The 18,474-nt window shown below is 37.7% G+C and overlaps 1 protein-coding gene across 4 annotated transcripts in view; it reads left to right on the top strand.

Moving 5' to 3' along the window:
* NFIA (nuclear factor I A) overlaps positions 1 to 18,474 on the top strand; it is a 382,411-nt gene that overhangs the window by 230,359 nt on the left and 133,578 nt on the right. For all 4 annotated transcript variants that reach the window (XM_010370667.2, XM_030942656.1, XM_010370666.2 and 1 more), the window contains one exon: positions 16,657 to 16,731. In XM_010370667.2, coding sequence (XP_010368969.2) covers positions 16,657 to 16,731 — 75 coding nt within the window. The remainder of the gene's footprint in view (positions 1 to 16,656; positions 16,732 to 18,474) is intronic.

Below are 18,474 nucleotides of genomic sequence, written 5' to 3'. Positions count from 1 at the left end.
AGGGTTATCCTTGTTGTCCCCCATAAATTTGACTTGCACTTTCATCTCCTCTCAAGCAGTCATCAGTATTTATTGAGGCCTACATTGCAGCGACCTGTGATGCTCTAAGGATACAGAAATGATATCAGAAGGTGGTGACATTTGAACTACATCTTGCTGGTGTGAATCAAGCATTCCCCACTAGCTCTTCTTTGAAAGAAGTTTTGACTAATGTGTGAGCCCTTGATGACACAAAATATTTTGGTATTTGTTCTGAGTTCACTGTTCGTATTTGGTTTATAGGTTGCCATCAGTAGATTTTTGTTGAATGAATAAATCAGATGGCTGTAGAGAAACATTTTAGGTTTATAATTAAAGCACCTGAAAAAAAAACACTACATTTAGATTCTCTCTAACCCTTTTAATGGTAGTTGGAACCTCAGAAATTAGCCATTGAGCTTACTGACTCTTTTTTCTAACGATTTACTGTATAATAGAGCAGAATGCTATTGGCTTCACCAGCTGTGGCCAGAAGGGCTCCATGTTCAAATTAGCTACAAATCATGTCCCTCATGGCATTGTTGCTAATGGTGACACTGAGGGTCAGAAATGCCTACGGTAGTGAAAAATATTTCAAGTGCCCCTGACAGTTAACATCTGACAAGAAAGTGCTTTTCTCTGTGTGGGTTTTCGAGGGAGTAAATGAAATTGAACTCACATACATATATGTTTGTGTATACATGCACATACATGGGACTTTGCATCTGGTCTGTGACTACACTGCAACCTTGGGAGATTTGATCGATTTTCTAATGTTAGAGGTAGGAATTTAACTAAGGGAGTACCCCTTGGTAATCATGAAGCAGAAGGACGTCCATGCAACATGGTACTGGGTAGCAGCCCTTGGCTCTTAATTTTGTAAAAATGACAGATATTCAATAAAGTATCAGAATGATTAGAGGGGGAAAAAAATAGAGCTGGAGGAGCTGCCCTACTTCTGAACAAGCAGTTGAAACAAAGGCACTCATTGGAATTCATGGTCAGTTGACATTATGTAGCCTGTTGTTGCTTAATTTTGTTTCCTGTATATTTTCAGGGTTGTGTTCATTTGGTTTTAGCAATAAGGACTTGGGTCATTTTGGTGCTGTGTCTTTTTAGTTCACCTGCATCCTTGAGTTGAGAGCAGAGAACAGAATACATATTTATTTTCCATTTTTACCTGCTATTTCGTATTTCCATAGACTCTGTGGACTTTTAGGTACAGGGATGCTGTCGTGAACAAGTAAGATGCTGTCTGAGTGTTCCTGAGAGCCTATTAGTACAGTAAACATACCTTCTCAGCATCAACAAAAGGAGATCCGGGAGGCTTGGCCAATGTGTTCTCTCGTCCACATACGGACCGATAAGCCAACCTTCAAAATCAAGATTCTTCCAGAAAGTCCAAATTGTCAAGTTTATATTTATAGACCACATGTCTGAGAGCCTCCTCCCAACCCCCCTCAACCAAAGATAGTAGTTTAGATATAACAATTTTAAAAATCAACTTCTCACTATAAAATCTGAGTTAGATGCTTGGGTAAGGGTGAGGAGTAGAGGGTATGGCTGAGGAAGAAGGGGCATTTCAAAAGAATGGTAATAATCAGTCCCTGACCTTATAAGAGTCTAATTATATTCTAATTACAGAGAATATAAGTCAGACAGCTCAACAGTGGCAAGATCACATAGTACTAAACACCTGCTGAGGTCTTAAGGCAGTGTTTATACACTAGAGGGTATTTTCCCCCAGGGACCATATGGCCCTCCTTGAGGGTATTCAAAAATGTGTGAGGGCATTTTTGGTGCTCACAAGGAGGGAATGTTGCTGGCATTCAGTGGTGCAGGCCAGGGATGCTGAGCATCCTGAGGGGACAGGGCAGTTGTGAACACTGGAAGCGATTCCCCTCCAAATGCTGATAACCCTGATGAGAAACGTTGTAGTGGTTCCGAGAAGAACGAGAGCATTCTTACTTGGAAGTGAGTCTGAGATGTCCTCCACATATTCTATGAGTCAAACAAAGGTTCTGTTCCCCAAAATCAAGGAAATGGCCTGGATCATAAAGTGCTTCAATGATCAAAGTCAGTCAAGTGAAATGTGTCGATCATTGTCCTGCCTAAAAGGCCAAATTCTTTTAGCATTGATTTAAAGCTGTAAGGAATCAAGACCCTTTCTTTAATGATGCTTTCTGATGACTCTCCATTTGTATTGACGGAAGGAGCTGAAGTGTGGAGGCTCTGCACTAGAGGGTAGTTGATTTTAAAAAGTTATTTCTGCATTTAATGTTAATATTAATTTCTTCTTTTATATGCCTTTTAATACCATCTGAAATACTTTCACATCTAAAAAATTTAAATAACTTTTATTCAAAAAATACTGAAAAATAAAATTAGATTTCTAAATTAAATAAATTAAATTCAGTTTCCTAGAGCAGGCAGCATGGCATATTTAGTTATCAACAGGACTTTTCAGCAAACAAAAATCTTTTAAAAAATAAAGTGAAACTGGAAAAAGAGAAGCCATTTTTAATTCTTTATATACTTCTGTACATCATTTATGAAAAAGTAGATAAAACTTGATCTCCTGCAAGTAAAATTGACCTAAGGTCCATTTCTAGAGTATTAATAGTCATCATCCCAAAAATATAAGACCAAAATTTGTATCCTTACGTCTAGAATAATGCTTGGCCCATGTAGATATTCAATATGTATTTAAAGAAGAGCTGGTGATTTATATTGAAAAATATTTGAGGAATTATAAATAATTATTTTCATAAACATTATACATAAATATACATACTAGTATGATTATATTTGGGAATTAGATTTCTAAAATTTTAAATAGCTTAGAGACTAAGTACTGTTATTTCTCACTTTTTGTAGAAAAAAACAAAAAATTCCAGAGAATTGATTTTTAATAATTTGTTACCAGCTTTAGAAAATAATTTTTTTACTCAAAAATTCACTTAAATAAAATTACATTATCTACATTTGGATTTATTTAGACAACTTTTATATGAATACCTGCATTATTTAACTTTCCATGTGAAAAGAATGTGGTTATTTCTTAATTGTTTTCTATTAAAAATTCCCTATGTGATTCAAGATCTAAGATATAAAGATTTTGTTTACTATTTATAAGTTACCATTTTTTGAACACATTCTGTGTTCCAGGTTCTTTGCTAAGCATTTTAAATGTACTGTGACATTATTCCTAATGACAAACCTATGAAGTAGGTTCAATCATTAGTGTCGTTTTACAGATGGGGAAATTGAGGCTTAGGATTTTGGAATTATAATTTCTGTAATACTGCCCCTCCTGCTTTATTGTAAATGAATAATATCTTGCAGATATGATTTTTTGAATGATGAAATGAACGAACATTTTGCCATATAAATCCCTTTACAAGAGAAAAGACAGGTACATTGCAAATTCACCCCGATTCATATTTAGCCCAGAGCATTTGTTTTTTTCTGATCACAAACAACTAAAAACTGTGAAACTTACTATGTTTGATAATTACATATTTCACATTAAATATATAACTTATTTAAGTTCAAAACTAAGTCTGGAGAAGTTGGATAAATAAGTCGAAATTAACTTCACTATAAAGGAAGTTTTACAAGCAATGGTAATAAGTTGCTGAGGAGAGTGGACCCCGGCATGTTGGAATCCGTGGTTGCAAGCTGACACTTTGAGGGAATGTTCTTAGCAAAACACTCACTTCAACGGAAATTAGGTCAGCCTTCTGGAACATTTATCATGTATACCTGTCACCAGCAAGACCCAGTCCTTAAAGTGAACTGAGATCACAAGTAATGGTCCCTCCTGTTCTGAGCTGCAAAGGACACTCTAAACCAATAGTTTTACAAATATGTGAGCTTGGCAGATGCTCCCATGAAACTGAAGCCAACACCCATATAGTTGCTCTGGGAATTGAATTCCTTAATACTTTGTTTATAGAATTTTGAAACAGCAAATGGATTTGGTCTGTTCTGAAAAAACAATCTGTCCTGTGGCTTGTTTGGAATAACATCTAGAGTTGCTATAGAAGGATGGAGGCAGATGACCCGTGTCTGATTTGGAAGACAGTTTCCCCAGTTTCTTCTCCTTGTCCTTTATTGTTCGGCCAGGTTGGTTTTTGCCCGACTCAAGGTATTTGCATAGAGGAAACGTCACCTTCTACCGAAGCTAATTTGATATAGAAACTAGAGTAGTTAGCAAAATCCAGAGCTAAAAGAGTTAGCAAAATCCAGAGTAATGGAAGGTAAGATACAGTGTATGGTAAAACCAAAACAACGTAAATGAGTCATAACGCAGTGCCCTTTCAGTAATCATATGGCATCATTCTGGTGGTTTCAGAGCAGTGTCAGCAAGTGTGGGGTCCTGTGTAGGAATCTGAGAGTGCATCTGTGTCAGTGTACATGTACTTCAGCCCAGTGAATACAATTCATTGAGGGTTTTGTGCATGGAAATGACCACATTCACCAGATAGCCTGCCTCTACTGGATTAAGTTACCTTGCCTTGGAAAGGAAGTAATTACTAATCTTTCTCATATATTTATGTTTGGCAAACTATACCTAAAGACTTCACTAAAAAAATTGCTAAAATATATATGAAGTTGGTTGGAAAAAAAGATGAAATTACACAAATGTTTGTGTAGTAGCAGGAATCTTCCATTACCGCTCAAGAATAAAAGGAAAAACCGATTAAGAATAGATGTTTCATTTCTGTGTTCATTCATCATAGATATACTGAGTACCCACCATAAGTCATACACTGTGCAGATGTTAGAATTAGAAAGATGAGAGAAGATCCCCACTTTCACTGAGTCCTCATTCAAGCTGCGTGTGTCTGTCTGTCTGTCTGTCTGCGAGTGACAGATCCTTAAACAGAAAATAATGATAACCTATGGGAAATGCCCCAGTAGAGGTTATTTTAAAACTCAAGGAGAGAACTCTAGAACTTAAAGATATTTTGTCTACAAAAAGTAGTGAAGGTTTTATTCGAAGAAAGAGGGGCCTGTTTTATATCGAAATTCTGAAGATTTGAAGGGCTGAAGAGGTAGAATGGATATGGAAGAAATCCACCAATGATTTCTTGCTGGAAGAATTAAACACACACACACACACACACACACACACACGCACACACAACTTTCATGATCACACTCTATTAAGCCAGGACCAGGAAACAATTTCTAATCAGCACTCTGATCTGGGCAGAGATTGTGCGATCTTTTGTACCAGGCCTCAGATCTGTGTTCTCTATTCACACATGCTCACTTCCAGCTGTTGTCATTGAAATCCCACATAATCTTCCAAGGTCAAAGGGCAGTCACCCATGGCTGCTGCAGTTAAAAGGTTATGCTGATTTCTGTTGTCAAATATTGGCCCTTTTCTCTTCCAATCACTTCCATTCTACTTTTTTTTAAACAAGAAAAATCCAGCCTAGAATTGCATTACATGACTTTAAAGTCTTAAAAGTGTTCCTCCATTGTGCTAACACGACATGGCCTGAACAGTCTAATTCATTCTGTTACATTTCACAAAGAATTTTCTGGTACTTCTAAAATACTTTGTGCTAGGCCAGCAAACTTCAAAGTATTGTGACCCACGATTGTGGCCTGCCATAGTATCTGCAGAAGTGAATAATGCAAGTTCTAGAATTTAATAAACACAGTGAATTTTGGCATTGATAACTAATTACTGGGTAAATGAGCAAGAATTACGCAAAAAATAACTTTTAAAAAGATGAAAGCTCTTTGCATTTTGTGGTTCTAAACATTAGCTAGTTTTATTTTATATGTGGAGAACTGTATATAATAGTACATTTAATATTTGGAGTCTTGAAAAAGTAATTGTAAGGATTTTAAAAAATATATTATTGCTTCAGTCCATCCATGGTTTTCTTTCTATGCTTGGTGAACCAAAATCAGTGTTGAGTATCTTAAAATTAGCACATGGCCCCTGGTCATCTACTTTCATTATCATGGCATGTGTCCTCAGGTGGTTTAGCAAGCGGGGTTCTCTGTAAGTGGTCTGTCTCACAGCCCTGTGTATAAAACCTAAAAAGGAAGAAAAGGGAGATGGGCTATTATGATTTTTTGCTGTTTAACATCCATGAACCAGGGTAGCCCTCAGGTGATCCAGTTTCATGTCTGTTTCACTTAAGATAATCAGTTTCTGATGTATTCAGGGAATACATTTCCCTGTTTTTTCGCTAGTATATGTAAAAGTTCATAAGCAGAAACTAAAGCTACTACAAATAGCTTGATCTATTTGCAAATTACCAGTTGTTACTGTCCAAGTTTAGAGGAAACTTTGATTCAGAACATAAAAACAGTAAGTTTGCTTTTTTAAAAACGTCTTTAATTCAAAACCAGGTTAATTACATTTTTAAATATTAAGCTTATAAAATACTGATACTATGCTAATTACAGTAGACCTTAGCTTTTCTAATATGATGCAAAATGGTCTGTTTTTTAAAAATGGTGCTAAAGTAAGTGTTTAAAATGTAAAAATAATCCCTAAAGATTATTTTTAAGTATTTCTCTGTTCTTGTACAAGTCTAAATTTTCAGTTGAGTCTGCTTGCAAAACAGCTGTTTCAGCTTTTAAGACTAATAAATGCATAATTCTAAATGTTTAGGGGAAATGGGGAAAATAACTTGTTGACATGACAAGAAAGAGAGAGAGAGAAAGGGAGGGAGGAAGGAAGGAAACTTAGCCTGGAGGAGAGAAAATTAGGTTGTGAGGATGTCTTCAGATATTTGAAGGGTAGTAGAATTAAAGAGAGCCAACATTTGTTCTGCCTATGCCAGAGGACAAAATCTAGGTAAATTACAAGTTATAGGAAGGTAGACGTATTCAGGGAAATATGATTTTTTTTAACCCTCATTTTTTACTAGGCATAATTTTTTGTTGCAACATGATGATTATTACTCCACTGCTAGATTAACTTTAAGGTCCCTTCCATATCCAGTTCGTTGTGTGATGACATGGATCTGATATGTGCAAAGATACAAATAGGTAAAAATCTTTTTTCACTTTCACTTTTAGATATTTTGATATCTAATAGACATAGTCCTTTAATTAATTTCTCAATCACTTGGAACTTAAAACTCATGAACTTTCTTTCTGTGAAGTCATTGGGCAATCACATTTAGTTTAATTAAATGCTACCCTTCCTTTATTAACTGCAGGAATTGGTGAAAAGATGTGTCAAGACCTTTGGATTAGAATGGGCAATTAAGTCTCTGATGCTAAAAATCATGGATGAAAATGGAATCAACTTTATTATATAAAGAGTGGTAAATGTACCTGTGTTGTCATCTTAATTCTGCCACTTGTTTACCTTTAAGTTAAGCAAGTCACTTAACTTCTCATGTCTAGTTTAAAAGCTTTCCTATGCAGATTAATAATGCATATACTGTACTAGCAAAATATGTTTGTAGACTGGAATTGGCCTGAGGGCTGCTAAGCTGTGACACTTTAGATTCAAAAGGGCAAAGTTAGTAACGATGTGGTTTAGAGTAAGTACTTAGCTACCATAACGAAGAAACCAATAAAACACAAAAACACATAGTAGTTAATGTATATTGAAATCTATTTTTCTTTCTGGTAATATTCCCAGATGAACAGCCTAAGTTGACAGGATGGTTCTACTCCACGGTGTCATTCAGGGTCCCAGGTTCCTTCTGTCTTACTGCTCTGCTATTCCATGGGTATGTGCCTGCATGGTAGGAAGTGTTCTCACTCATAAAAAGGGGTAGAGACAATGTTCAGGGCAAGAATTTCCTTTTAGGTATGTGGGGTAGAAGTTAATCATATCACTTGCATTCACTTTCTGGTTGTGGCCTCTCCTAACTGTAAGGCAGTTGGAAAGTGTGCTTTCTGGCTATCAACCACGGATATGCGTGACAAACAGCAGACTCATCACAGGAAGATATTGCAGTAGTCTTTATTAGTTTCTAATGTTCTCCTCGAAAGGTATTATAAAAATTCGAATTTTTTATAAATACATTACGGGAAATCTTGGTGTAAATATCTTCCTTGACTGGAGATGTAAGTCCCCAAGAGTAAGGACCTTATGTTATTACCTGTTGCATCCCAGGTCCTAGGATTGTGGTTGCCATGTAATAGACATTAAGTAAACATTTATGGAGTGGAAGCTGTAAATTAAATATTGACTCTGTCTGTATGGCTATGGCAGAAATCATTGAGTGAGCAATGATGGCAAAAACAAACAAAAAAACACAGATTAGCTATCTGTATTGAGCAGCATAAATGAGCGGCACAGGGAAATTTGGAGCCACAAAAGAAGGCCAATAGTGTGTAAGTCCCATGACACATACTTCTCAAACCTCTTTTTGCCTCATCCTTCTCTTGGTCTAAGAGTACATTATTTCCATAATGGTGACAATTTCTTAATGTGTCATGATAAACCAAAATGACAATCATAACCATGTTACAAATGCATTTAAAGCAATCCATCTGAGAATCTCAAAACACCTCATCCATATTATTAGCTGACAAACATTTCTACATTTTGCAAATTCTCAGGCACAACTTTCTAGACACAGAAGTGTTTCACCCTTACTATCAGTCCAACACCATATGTCAACCTTCTAATGTTTACCATAAGCACACTACCAAGTGAATTTTTCTCCACTATCATAAAGGTGAATCTCACAAACAGAATATATATGTACTTTTATTGCTCCTGTGTTCTTTTTTAGATACTGAATTTTTGCATTTCTTTAAAATATAAGGAATTATTCTAAAAATAAACCATATCTCAAATGTCACCGATGAGTGGCAGAACAATCTAAATAGTCACTATACAGTCAGAAATCAGACCAGAAATTTAAAATTTGGCCTTAACGGATCAGCAGAAATATACCTGCACCTGACTCCTCAAAACATACCTGCACCTGACTCCTCAAAAGGAAAAACTGTTTTCCAAGATACTCCAAATTAAGAGTACAGAAGTAGTATCACTGCAGGTGAGCTAACACAAATTTACATCATGCACAAGAGGACTTAGCAAATGAGGGACTCATAAGTCACACATCTGAATCACTAAATAAATATTACACACCTAGAATAAAGGGTTGTGCTGGGCCCTGTGGACAATGTGCGATAATGAGTCGCAACCCTCCCCTCCCCTGGTTTGCTGTAGGAATGCAGAGATAAGACATATAAACAAATAACTGTCCAGTCAGGTAGAAAGAGGCAAGTGCCGTTAAGACAAGCAGAGCAGAAGTTCTCCTTAATTGAACAGTGTCTCCTGAGCACATCTAACATGTTCTGTGTTGGGGTGAGAGGGAAGATTAACGAGCCACATTCCCACAGGCGGCTCATAAGCCAGTGGGGAATTCACAGAAGGAGAAATTAAAATTCCAAGGAGGGAGTGTGGTTGATGAGGTAAACTTTTCTTTGGAAGGATGAGAATGTAGGCTCCCTGAGAGCAGTGTCCCCAGGTACTAGCACAGACCTGCACGCACAGGCAGTCCAAAATCATTCTGGAATATAAACAGCGTGAGAAACAGGGAGCTTTTCCCTTCGAGTGGCCAAGGCACACCAGCATGGGGAAGCCTGGTAATCATTGGCCTGTCTTGTTATTAGGGATGGAACCTGTTTACCAAGGGAAGACTAGAATTGAGATGAGTTCTTTTTGATGAAATGACTGGGTATTGCAGTTTGCCTACATCCCTTAACCAGATGAGATTTGATAATTTAGATCTGATAGCCCCTTGATATTCCAGCAAAAAAAAACAAAAATACCATCTTGGATATAAACTTCCCTTCTCAGATGCAAAATTAACTCTGTTGCTTGGACCTGAAAACTTTCCTTAGTAGTCAGCCCCCTGTGTGATTTGTTCCCAGGTGTCTCTGGCCTTGACCTCTGAACAGCTCTTCAAGGTTACCTGTCTCTCTTCAAATCTTAACTTTGTTCCTCTGCTGCCTGCCAAAAGGCAGATAGATGTTCAGTTCCTCCATGAAATGAGATTTGGTTCCCATGTAATGGCATTTTCCATAATAACTGCTGATATCATCGAGGTAAAGAGAGCTGCTTCTCCTAACTACCCATGAAAGAATTTCGCTTTTTATATTTCTACCTCTCCCGTATAGTTTAATCTCTCCCCACTGTATGACTGACTCCAAGATATTGAAGTCTGTGCTCTAATTGGGAATTCAATGAACAAGACTTCAGTGAATGAACTTTTTTAGCCATATTATATAAAATGAGAAAGGATCTGCTCCTCATTTCAATCTCCTATACAATTGCTCCTGAACAGTAGTACAGAATTGTAGAGATAGCACATTATGCAATCTGGCTTTTCATCTAAGACATACTTAACGAAAGTACATGTTTTGCCCTTTTTTTCTGAGAGGCCCTATTCAGAATGTAAATCTTGGGACCTTTTGGGAGTGTTTAATCTGCTTTCCAATGGAGCATCTTTCAATGCTAATAATATCCGAATTTTGAATAGCTTAAACTCACCTTTTTATTTTCTTTTCCACTTTTTTCTCACTTTGCAGTAAAGTAGAACAATCAGATTAGTGTCATTTCCCTGAAAGTCATTTTTAAGATTTGGTTTGTGTTCGTGAGAATGAAATGTTAATTCACTCAGGTTTGCTTAGTAATTATGTTAGCAATATCACTTTTTCCATCATTTCTTAGGTTTCATTTCTCATTGCTGTCTTCTTACAGAGTTCATCAGTGGGTTTCCAAGCAATTGGTAAAGGAACAAGAGTAGTTTCATCGCCATTTAAAGTTACATGGAGTGTTTACACAGACCTTTCCTTGGGGACATATTATAAACATAATCTAGCCAAGGCTGTCTGATAATACTGTGTGAAGAGATGGTTACATCAAAACCTGCCAAAGAATTACACTCTTTATTTTTCTGATTATAGTGCATTCACATATATTTTACCTTCTAAATTGCGCACGTTCCACTAAGGTAAGCCTTGGGAGGCAAGTTGCCGGTAGGGGAAGGGGATGAAATTGTTATTTTTGCAGTGACTGTCTCAGGATCACACAGGATCTTCATTTAAGCTTGGGACTAGATCCTTTTTGGATGGAGGGAGCTTTATGGACATGATGGACAATGCTGCTGCCCTTTAACTCTATTTTTACTTGAACTTTAAAAATATGAACCATAAAGCGAACAAGAAGACAATCCCCCGGCATTTATCATCAGAAATGCCTGAATCAGTCTGACCAGAAGCTTCTTTGCCTTTCCTGTCCTGATCCTGTTTAGTTTGGAGGGAATATGTGGATAGTTCATTTTCATAGTTTCCCAGTGCAGACTGGCTCAGTTTTAGTTTCAACTATATTGCTGGAAATGAGAGAAAGAGACAGAAATAAGAAGTTCTGCCACAGATTTTACCAAGTGGAAAAATGACATAGGTGAGCCCAGTTTGAGTTTCCTTCATTCCGAGGCATCTCAGGAACACGGACCCCCTGCCAGGCAGCCTGTCAGGACCTGGAGGGCCAGAGGCACAGAAGATACTTCCCCTCCTCAGAGGGCTTACAGTCTGATGTGAGAAAAAGACAAAGTTACAATCGAGTAAGGCAGGTCCCAGGTGAGAGTTATATACAGTATGACTGGTCAGTATTCAGAAGGGAGAAAAAAGTGTTCCCCAGTGGTGGGGGCAGCCAGGGAAGACTTTTGTGAGAGGAGACAACAAAGCTGAGTTCTAAAAGACACTTTAGGAGTTGGCTAAGCCAGGAGGAGGAAGAACAGATGTTTCAGGAAGAAGGAGCTGTATCAGGGGATGGCAGTGAAGCAGTGCAACGGGGAGTGAGCATGTAGTTCCCTTAGGCCAAGGGTAGGGCCAGAAGTGAGAGAGAGGAAACAGAGGCTATATCTAGGTCCCATGCCGTGGGAAGGAGTTTGTACTGTACTCTGAACATTCTGTGGGGCTCTTGCAAGCATTCTTTCTCTTTAAAAGAAAATATATATACATGAGATATGTATATATCTACTTGTATATATGATATGTATATATCTACTTATATATACACATATATATTTATTATATATATTTTTTTCATTTTAATGGTTTCCCAGTGCAGATCAGCTCAGTTTTAGTTTAAACTATATTGTTGAAAATCAGAGAGAGAGACAGAAATAAGAAGTTCTGTCAAAGGTTTACAGTATATGTAAAAATATATATTTACATATATATTTCATTTCAGTGGCTTTCGGGGTAAAAGTGGTTTTTGGGTACATGAATGAATTGTACAGTGGTGAAGTCTGAGATTTTAGTGCATCCCTCACCCAAGCAGTGTACATTGTACCCAGTATGTAGGCTTTTTAAAATCCCTCACTCCCTACCCAGCCGCCCCCTTCTGAGTCTCCAAGGTCCATTATATCACTCTGTATACTTTTGCGCACTCATAGCTTAACTTCCACTTATAAGTGAGAACATGACGGTATTTGGTTTTCCATTCCTGAGTTACTTCCCTTAGAATAATGGCCTCTGGCTCCATCCAAGTTGCTGCAAAATACATTATTTTGTTCTTTTTTATGGCTGAGTAGTATTCTATGGCGTATATATACCATATTTTCTTTATCCGTTCCTTGGCCAGTGGGCATTTAGGTTGGTTCCACATCTTTGCAAATGTGACTTGTGTGGCAATGAACAAACGCATGCAGTTGTCTTTTTGATATGTTGACTTCTTTTCCTTTGAGCAGATATCAAGTAGTGGGATTGCTGGATGAAGTGGTAGATCTACTTTGAGTTCTTTAAGAAATCTCCATGCTGTTTCACATAGAGATGGTACTTATTCTTACCAGCAGGACATAAGCATTCCCTTTTCACAACATCCATGCCAATATCTTTTTTTTTTTTTTTTTTTGACTTTTTAATAATGGCCATTCTTACAGGCCATAAGGTGGCATCTCATTATGGTTTTAATTTACATTTCCATGATGATTAGTGATGTTGGGCATTTTTTCATGTTTATTGGCCATTTGTATATCTTCTTTTGAGAAATGTCTGATCATGTCCTTTGCCTACTTGATGGAATTATTTGGTTTTTTTCTTGCTGATTTATTTGAGTTCCTTGTAAATTTTGGATACTAGTCCTTTGTTGGATGCATATTTCTTGTAAGCTTTCTGATAGGGCGGGGGCTCAGAACACATTGGATTTGTCTCAGTTTCTCCAGCATCTTGCTCTTTCCTACCTCAGGGCCATTGCTCATGTTAATCCTCTGCCTGAAGAGCTCTTTCTCCTTTTCCTGTTTGGCTCCTTTATATCTTTCAGATATCAGCTCTTAAACAAGACCTGCCCTGACCACCCTTTCTAAAGCTTTTGATATTTGTCTCCTTCATATCATTTATACCATATATAATATATATATTTATAACATATATGTAATATATATAATGTATGGTATAAATATATATAATATATGGTGTGTGTGTGTGTGTGTGTGTGTGTGTATATATATATATATATATATATTTTTTTTTTTTTTTTTTTTTTTTTTTTTTGAGATGGAGTTTCACTCTTGTTGCCCAGGCTGGAGTGCAATGGCACGATCTCGGCTCACCGCAACCTATGCCTCCCTGTTCAAGTGATTCTCCTGCTTCAGCCCCCCGAGCAGCTGGGATTATAGGCATGCGCCACGATGCCCAGCTAATTTTGTATTTTTAGTAGAGATGGGGTTTCTCCATGTTGGTCAGGCTGGTCTCTAACTCCCAACCTCAGGTGATTTGCCTGCCTCAGCCTCCCAAAGTGCTGGGATTACAGGCATGAACCACCGCACCCGGCCTATAATTTTTTTTTTTTTTTTTTTTTTTTTTTTTTTGAGACGGATCTCACTCTGTCACCCAGGCTGGAGTGCAGTGGCATGATCTTGGCTCACTGCAACCTTTGCCTCCTGGGTTCAAACGATTCTCCTGCCTCAGCCTCCCGAATAGCTGGGATTACAGGTGTGCACCACTACACCCAGCTGATTTTTACAGCCCTGGCTGAAGCGGAGAGAGGGGATTGGAGAAGAAGCCGAGAGAGATGATAGAGAGCACAGTTAGGAGGCTTTCCCGCCATGCTGGTGAAGTGGGAAGGTCCTGAGCCACAGTTACAGGAGGATGATGGAGACGTACATAGAGTCAAGAATCACAGAAGCAGTGGGGACTGGTTGGATGTGGGTGATTGTCGGAGGCAGGAGTCAGGGATGATGCCAAAAAACTAGATGAATGGCCAATGGTTCATTGAAATACGGAATTCGGAAGAGTAAGAACGGGTTTTGGGTGCAGTAGAAAATGGAGTCAGCTTTGGGCATGTTGGGTCTAAGAATACCTGTGGGCTATCTGGATGGAATGCCCAACAAATACCTAGATTTATGGATTTGGAAACCAGGAGATAGATCTCAGTAAATGATAGAGTTGAGAGTCATTGGTCTGTAGATTCATTCACCTACTCATTCAATAAATATTCACTTACTAACCTGCTTTGTCTCAGGCATTAAGTATACAATGGTAAACAAAAATATTATTTTAGTTTTCACAAATATCACAGTCTAGACTGTTAGTTGATGACATGGAGGTAGATAAAATAACTTAGGAAATAGACACCCCCCGCCACCTGCACACACATACAGGGAGAGATGAGCACAGACCCTGGAGAACACCAACATTTAAGAGGTGAACACAAGAAAAGGGGCAACCAGGAAAGGGTGGTAATTTGAATGAATGAACGCAGGGGTCTTCCCAATTCCCAAGTCCTTGCACCAAACTCAGCTTAGCCTTTAAAATATATTGCTGGCTTTTTTGGTGGCAGGATTAAATTGCATGTGTTTACATTCACTCTATACAGAAATTCATGTTAGTTCATCCTTAAAATAAGGAATTTCAAAGATTGGAACTGAAACAAGTATCAGCCTGTAAGTCAAGTAAAGAAGGTAGGGATGAGCAGGAGCTGGAGATCAACCCAGATTTTCCTATTCATCTGTGAATTTCCTTGTTATTGTTCTATGTGTTTTAAGTCAACCTTAATGTACATTGTGGTTAGATTTCCTTTGCTGTGATCTGTGGGATAAATGTAATGTTGATGGTCTCCCTATAAGAAAGAGATGTTGTGGTCTGTTTTGCCAAGACCTCATTAGAGAATTTTATTTATTTATTAATTTTTTTAACTTCTCTTAATCTAATAGACAGCGTCTTAGGTGCTTACCAAAGCCAGCTGAATACCTGGGTGTGGGTGGTTTTGAGAGGTGAAATTTCTTGAGCACTTTGATAGTAAAATTTTGCCATTTTATTTCAAAAAGCAGTTTACAATTATTGTCTATCCTAAAACTTAGAACTGTTTCATCTCAAATACCATAGATTATGTGTTTGATATAAAAGTTAACTGAAAATTTTTAACATCTCAGTAGAAATTTCTTATGCAAAAATCCAATGTAACCAAAAAAAGACAAGTAATTTGCAGGTCCATTTATACTCCTCCAAAACATGGCAACTTTTTGCGTGTGTTTATGTGTGTGACATTTAGTAAATGTACTGGTGGATATGCAGTGCCACAGGTAAACTTGCTTTCCCTCAGTAGTGTATGAAATCTAGCTTTTATTAATAACATAAACTTTGTTTTGGATTGTTATATATTCAGATTGGTCTATTTTCTTTTATTGCATTTTCTCAAGGTATGTTTCCTGTGTCAAAGAACAATTATTTCAAAAATCCCTTCAACCAACAATTTGTTGACCCAGATTTAAAAGCAGGGAAAGACTAAGCTGACCTTGGAGTGATCTCTCAACTAGAATCTACCTGTGTGAGAGTCATAGAATCAGAAAATTGTACAGGCAGAGACAGAAACTACATATCATAGATTATGTGTTCCTTGTCATTTATAAGTTCTATGTTTCTGAATATATCATAAAATTGAATGAGTAATTGGTGATCGACATAATACCAGGTGTCTTAAAGGGAATTAATTGCATCCAGCAAAAATGAAGCAGAAACAAAGTTCAAAGATTAATCAATGTTTGAACCATTGATTTATTATCTTTTCTCAAAAAAATCAATGGACACGAGAAACATTTGGTGTGTGTAAATAATCTGAATTTTTATTTGTGCTCAAAAGAATTTGTTTTCCTGTTTTGTGGGTTGGGGCTTTGCTTTTTCTATTCTGACTTTTTAAAAATTCACCCTGTGGTGCCTCCAGAAAATAACATCTTTAAATCGTGTTTGAGTTAAATGAATAGATAACTAATTCCAATCAGATGTTGCTTTAGAGAATAATGTTTAAAAAACTATTATGGAATGCAGCTCTCCTAGTGATTCTTAGATATGCTGTTTTTATCCCAATTGTTAAGGTCTTAGAGGTCACCCAAGGTAACTATTTATTTTAAATTGTCTTTTGTTTCAGATTTCCTGTTGAATTTTTTTTAACCATTTCAAAAATCAGCCAGTTGTCGTACCATAGCTTTGCACAACCTTGAAATTCAAACCAAAAATCTATCAGCATAGCTAAATGACTGTGCCCTCCCACATAAACCCTAAGGAGAGCAGAGAATGAGATGAGGCACCACATGTGTTAATCATAATGAAACTAATATTTAAAGCTCTGTTGTCAAATGTCTTGTATTTATGACACTTTGTTTTCTTTTGTTTTTGTTTCCCCAGGACATTTGGGCTTCCAGGACAGTTTTGTCACATCAGGTGTTTTTAGTGTGACTGAGCTAGTAAGAGTGTCACAGAGTAAGTAGAATTTTGCTTTCATTTGGTACAGATTTGCCTTGGTTGGTGCTTGCTTTCTGCCTGGGACCCCTAGAGACCAAAAAAAGCCTCCAGAACCTCCTTTTCGTTCACCCATTGGAGGAATTGTGACACACAGTTTGTTTGACAACCAAGAATTTAAATTAGGAAAAATTAAACATTATTTTGATGTGAGGCGTAAAAGAAAGACGAAAATCCTGAGGGTCTCATATATTCCAAGGCTTCCCTGATGTCTAAGAAATTCTGCATTTTAAAAGAATTTGGTTTTGACCTTTAAAAAATGCTAATGTCCTTGGTATGAGTGACACAGTCTGGGATGATCATTACCAGCTTGTCAATAATCACTAACAGTGAATGAAGAGTGCCTGTCACCATCTTTCTCCATTGATCAAAGGCCCATTCAATTGATTGTAGTTTTGTTATGACATAATCTAGTGCACACACACACACACACACACACACACACACACAGTTGCCTTCCCTTAAGAATCTCTCTTTTTTCTTATTTGAAAGCGTAACTACAATGATTATGATGTTCCAGGTCCCAGTAAGAAGGAAAAATAAATACCAAATATTGAAATTTTATTTTGTTTTACCCCTCCACCTACTTCAAAATACCACTTGTAGGTAAAATTTACATGTTTAAAATTGGTTTTGAGCAGCATCAGCCCTTTGTGGAATGAGCTGGAGTAAGAAGAAATATTTTCATTTCAGGTTCATACCCCCCATTCTCTGTGTTACAGGCTTGCAAGATTGACTGAGTAAGCCGGTCCATCTCAGGACACCATGTCAGGTCAAACAAGCCATCCTGGTCCCAAAAGCCTGGATTCTCTCTGTTCTTATTTCAGTCGCTTTCAGGCTAGGAGAGTCTTGAGAGCACAGAATGTGATATACAATGTGGGAATAGGGGAGAATCTAATGACTACTAGTCATTTACTGTCTGCCAGGCACTGTCCTAGGCCTTAGTGTAAGATGCATAAATTAATCCTTGCAATAAGCTTTTCAGACAAGAAATTATTCCCATTTTTAAAGATGAGTTAAATTGAGGGTCTATTTAAGTTATTTATCCAAAGTCAAACAGTGAGGCCAGGCACGGTGGCTCACGCCTGTAATCCCAGCACTTTGGGAGGTTGAGGCGGGCGGATCACTTGAGGTCAGGAGTTTGAGATAAGCCTGGCCAACATGGTGAAACCCTGTCTCAGCTAAAACTACAAAAAATTAGCTGGACAAGGTGGTGCACGCCTATAGTCCCAGCTACTCAGGAGACTGAGGCAGGACAGTTGCTCGAACCCAGTGGATGGAGGTTGCAGTGAGCCGAGATCGCACCACTGCACTCCAGCCTGGGGAACACAGTGAGACTCCATCTCAAAAAACGAACAAGCAAAAAATTCAAATAGTGGATAAATCGTTAAGCTGAGTCTCTATAAGGCCAGAATCCGTACTTTTTAGACTGGCCCAAAGGAACTTGAAGAGATCTATGGCATGAGACTAGACAGGGAAGCAGTGGGAAGGTAACTGTCGGTGTTAGAATTGTGGGAGTCAAGGACTCCCAGGTTGATGCTGAGGTATTCCAGTGTAGAAGACTTGGAACCCTAAGGAATGAGACATTAGGAGCAGCGGGTCGTGACTTGAAATGGTGAGGTTGCTGCCATGGTACTGAAGTGTACTTAAAGTACCAACCAGTTAAGTAGATACTATGTTGCCTTGTTAAGCTGGAGAGGATAT

The sequence above is a fragment of the Rhinopithecus roxellana genome, chromosome 12 (genome assembly GCF_007565055.1).
Source record: "Rhinopithecus roxellana isolate Shanxi Qingling chromosome 12, ASM756505v1, whole genome shotgun sequence".
Taxonomy (NCBI): domain Eukaryota; kingdom Metazoa; phylum Chordata; class Mammalia; order Primates; family Cercopithecidae; genus Rhinopithecus; species Rhinopithecus roxellana.
This window is presented reverse-complemented; position numbering and strand designations above follow the sequence as displayed.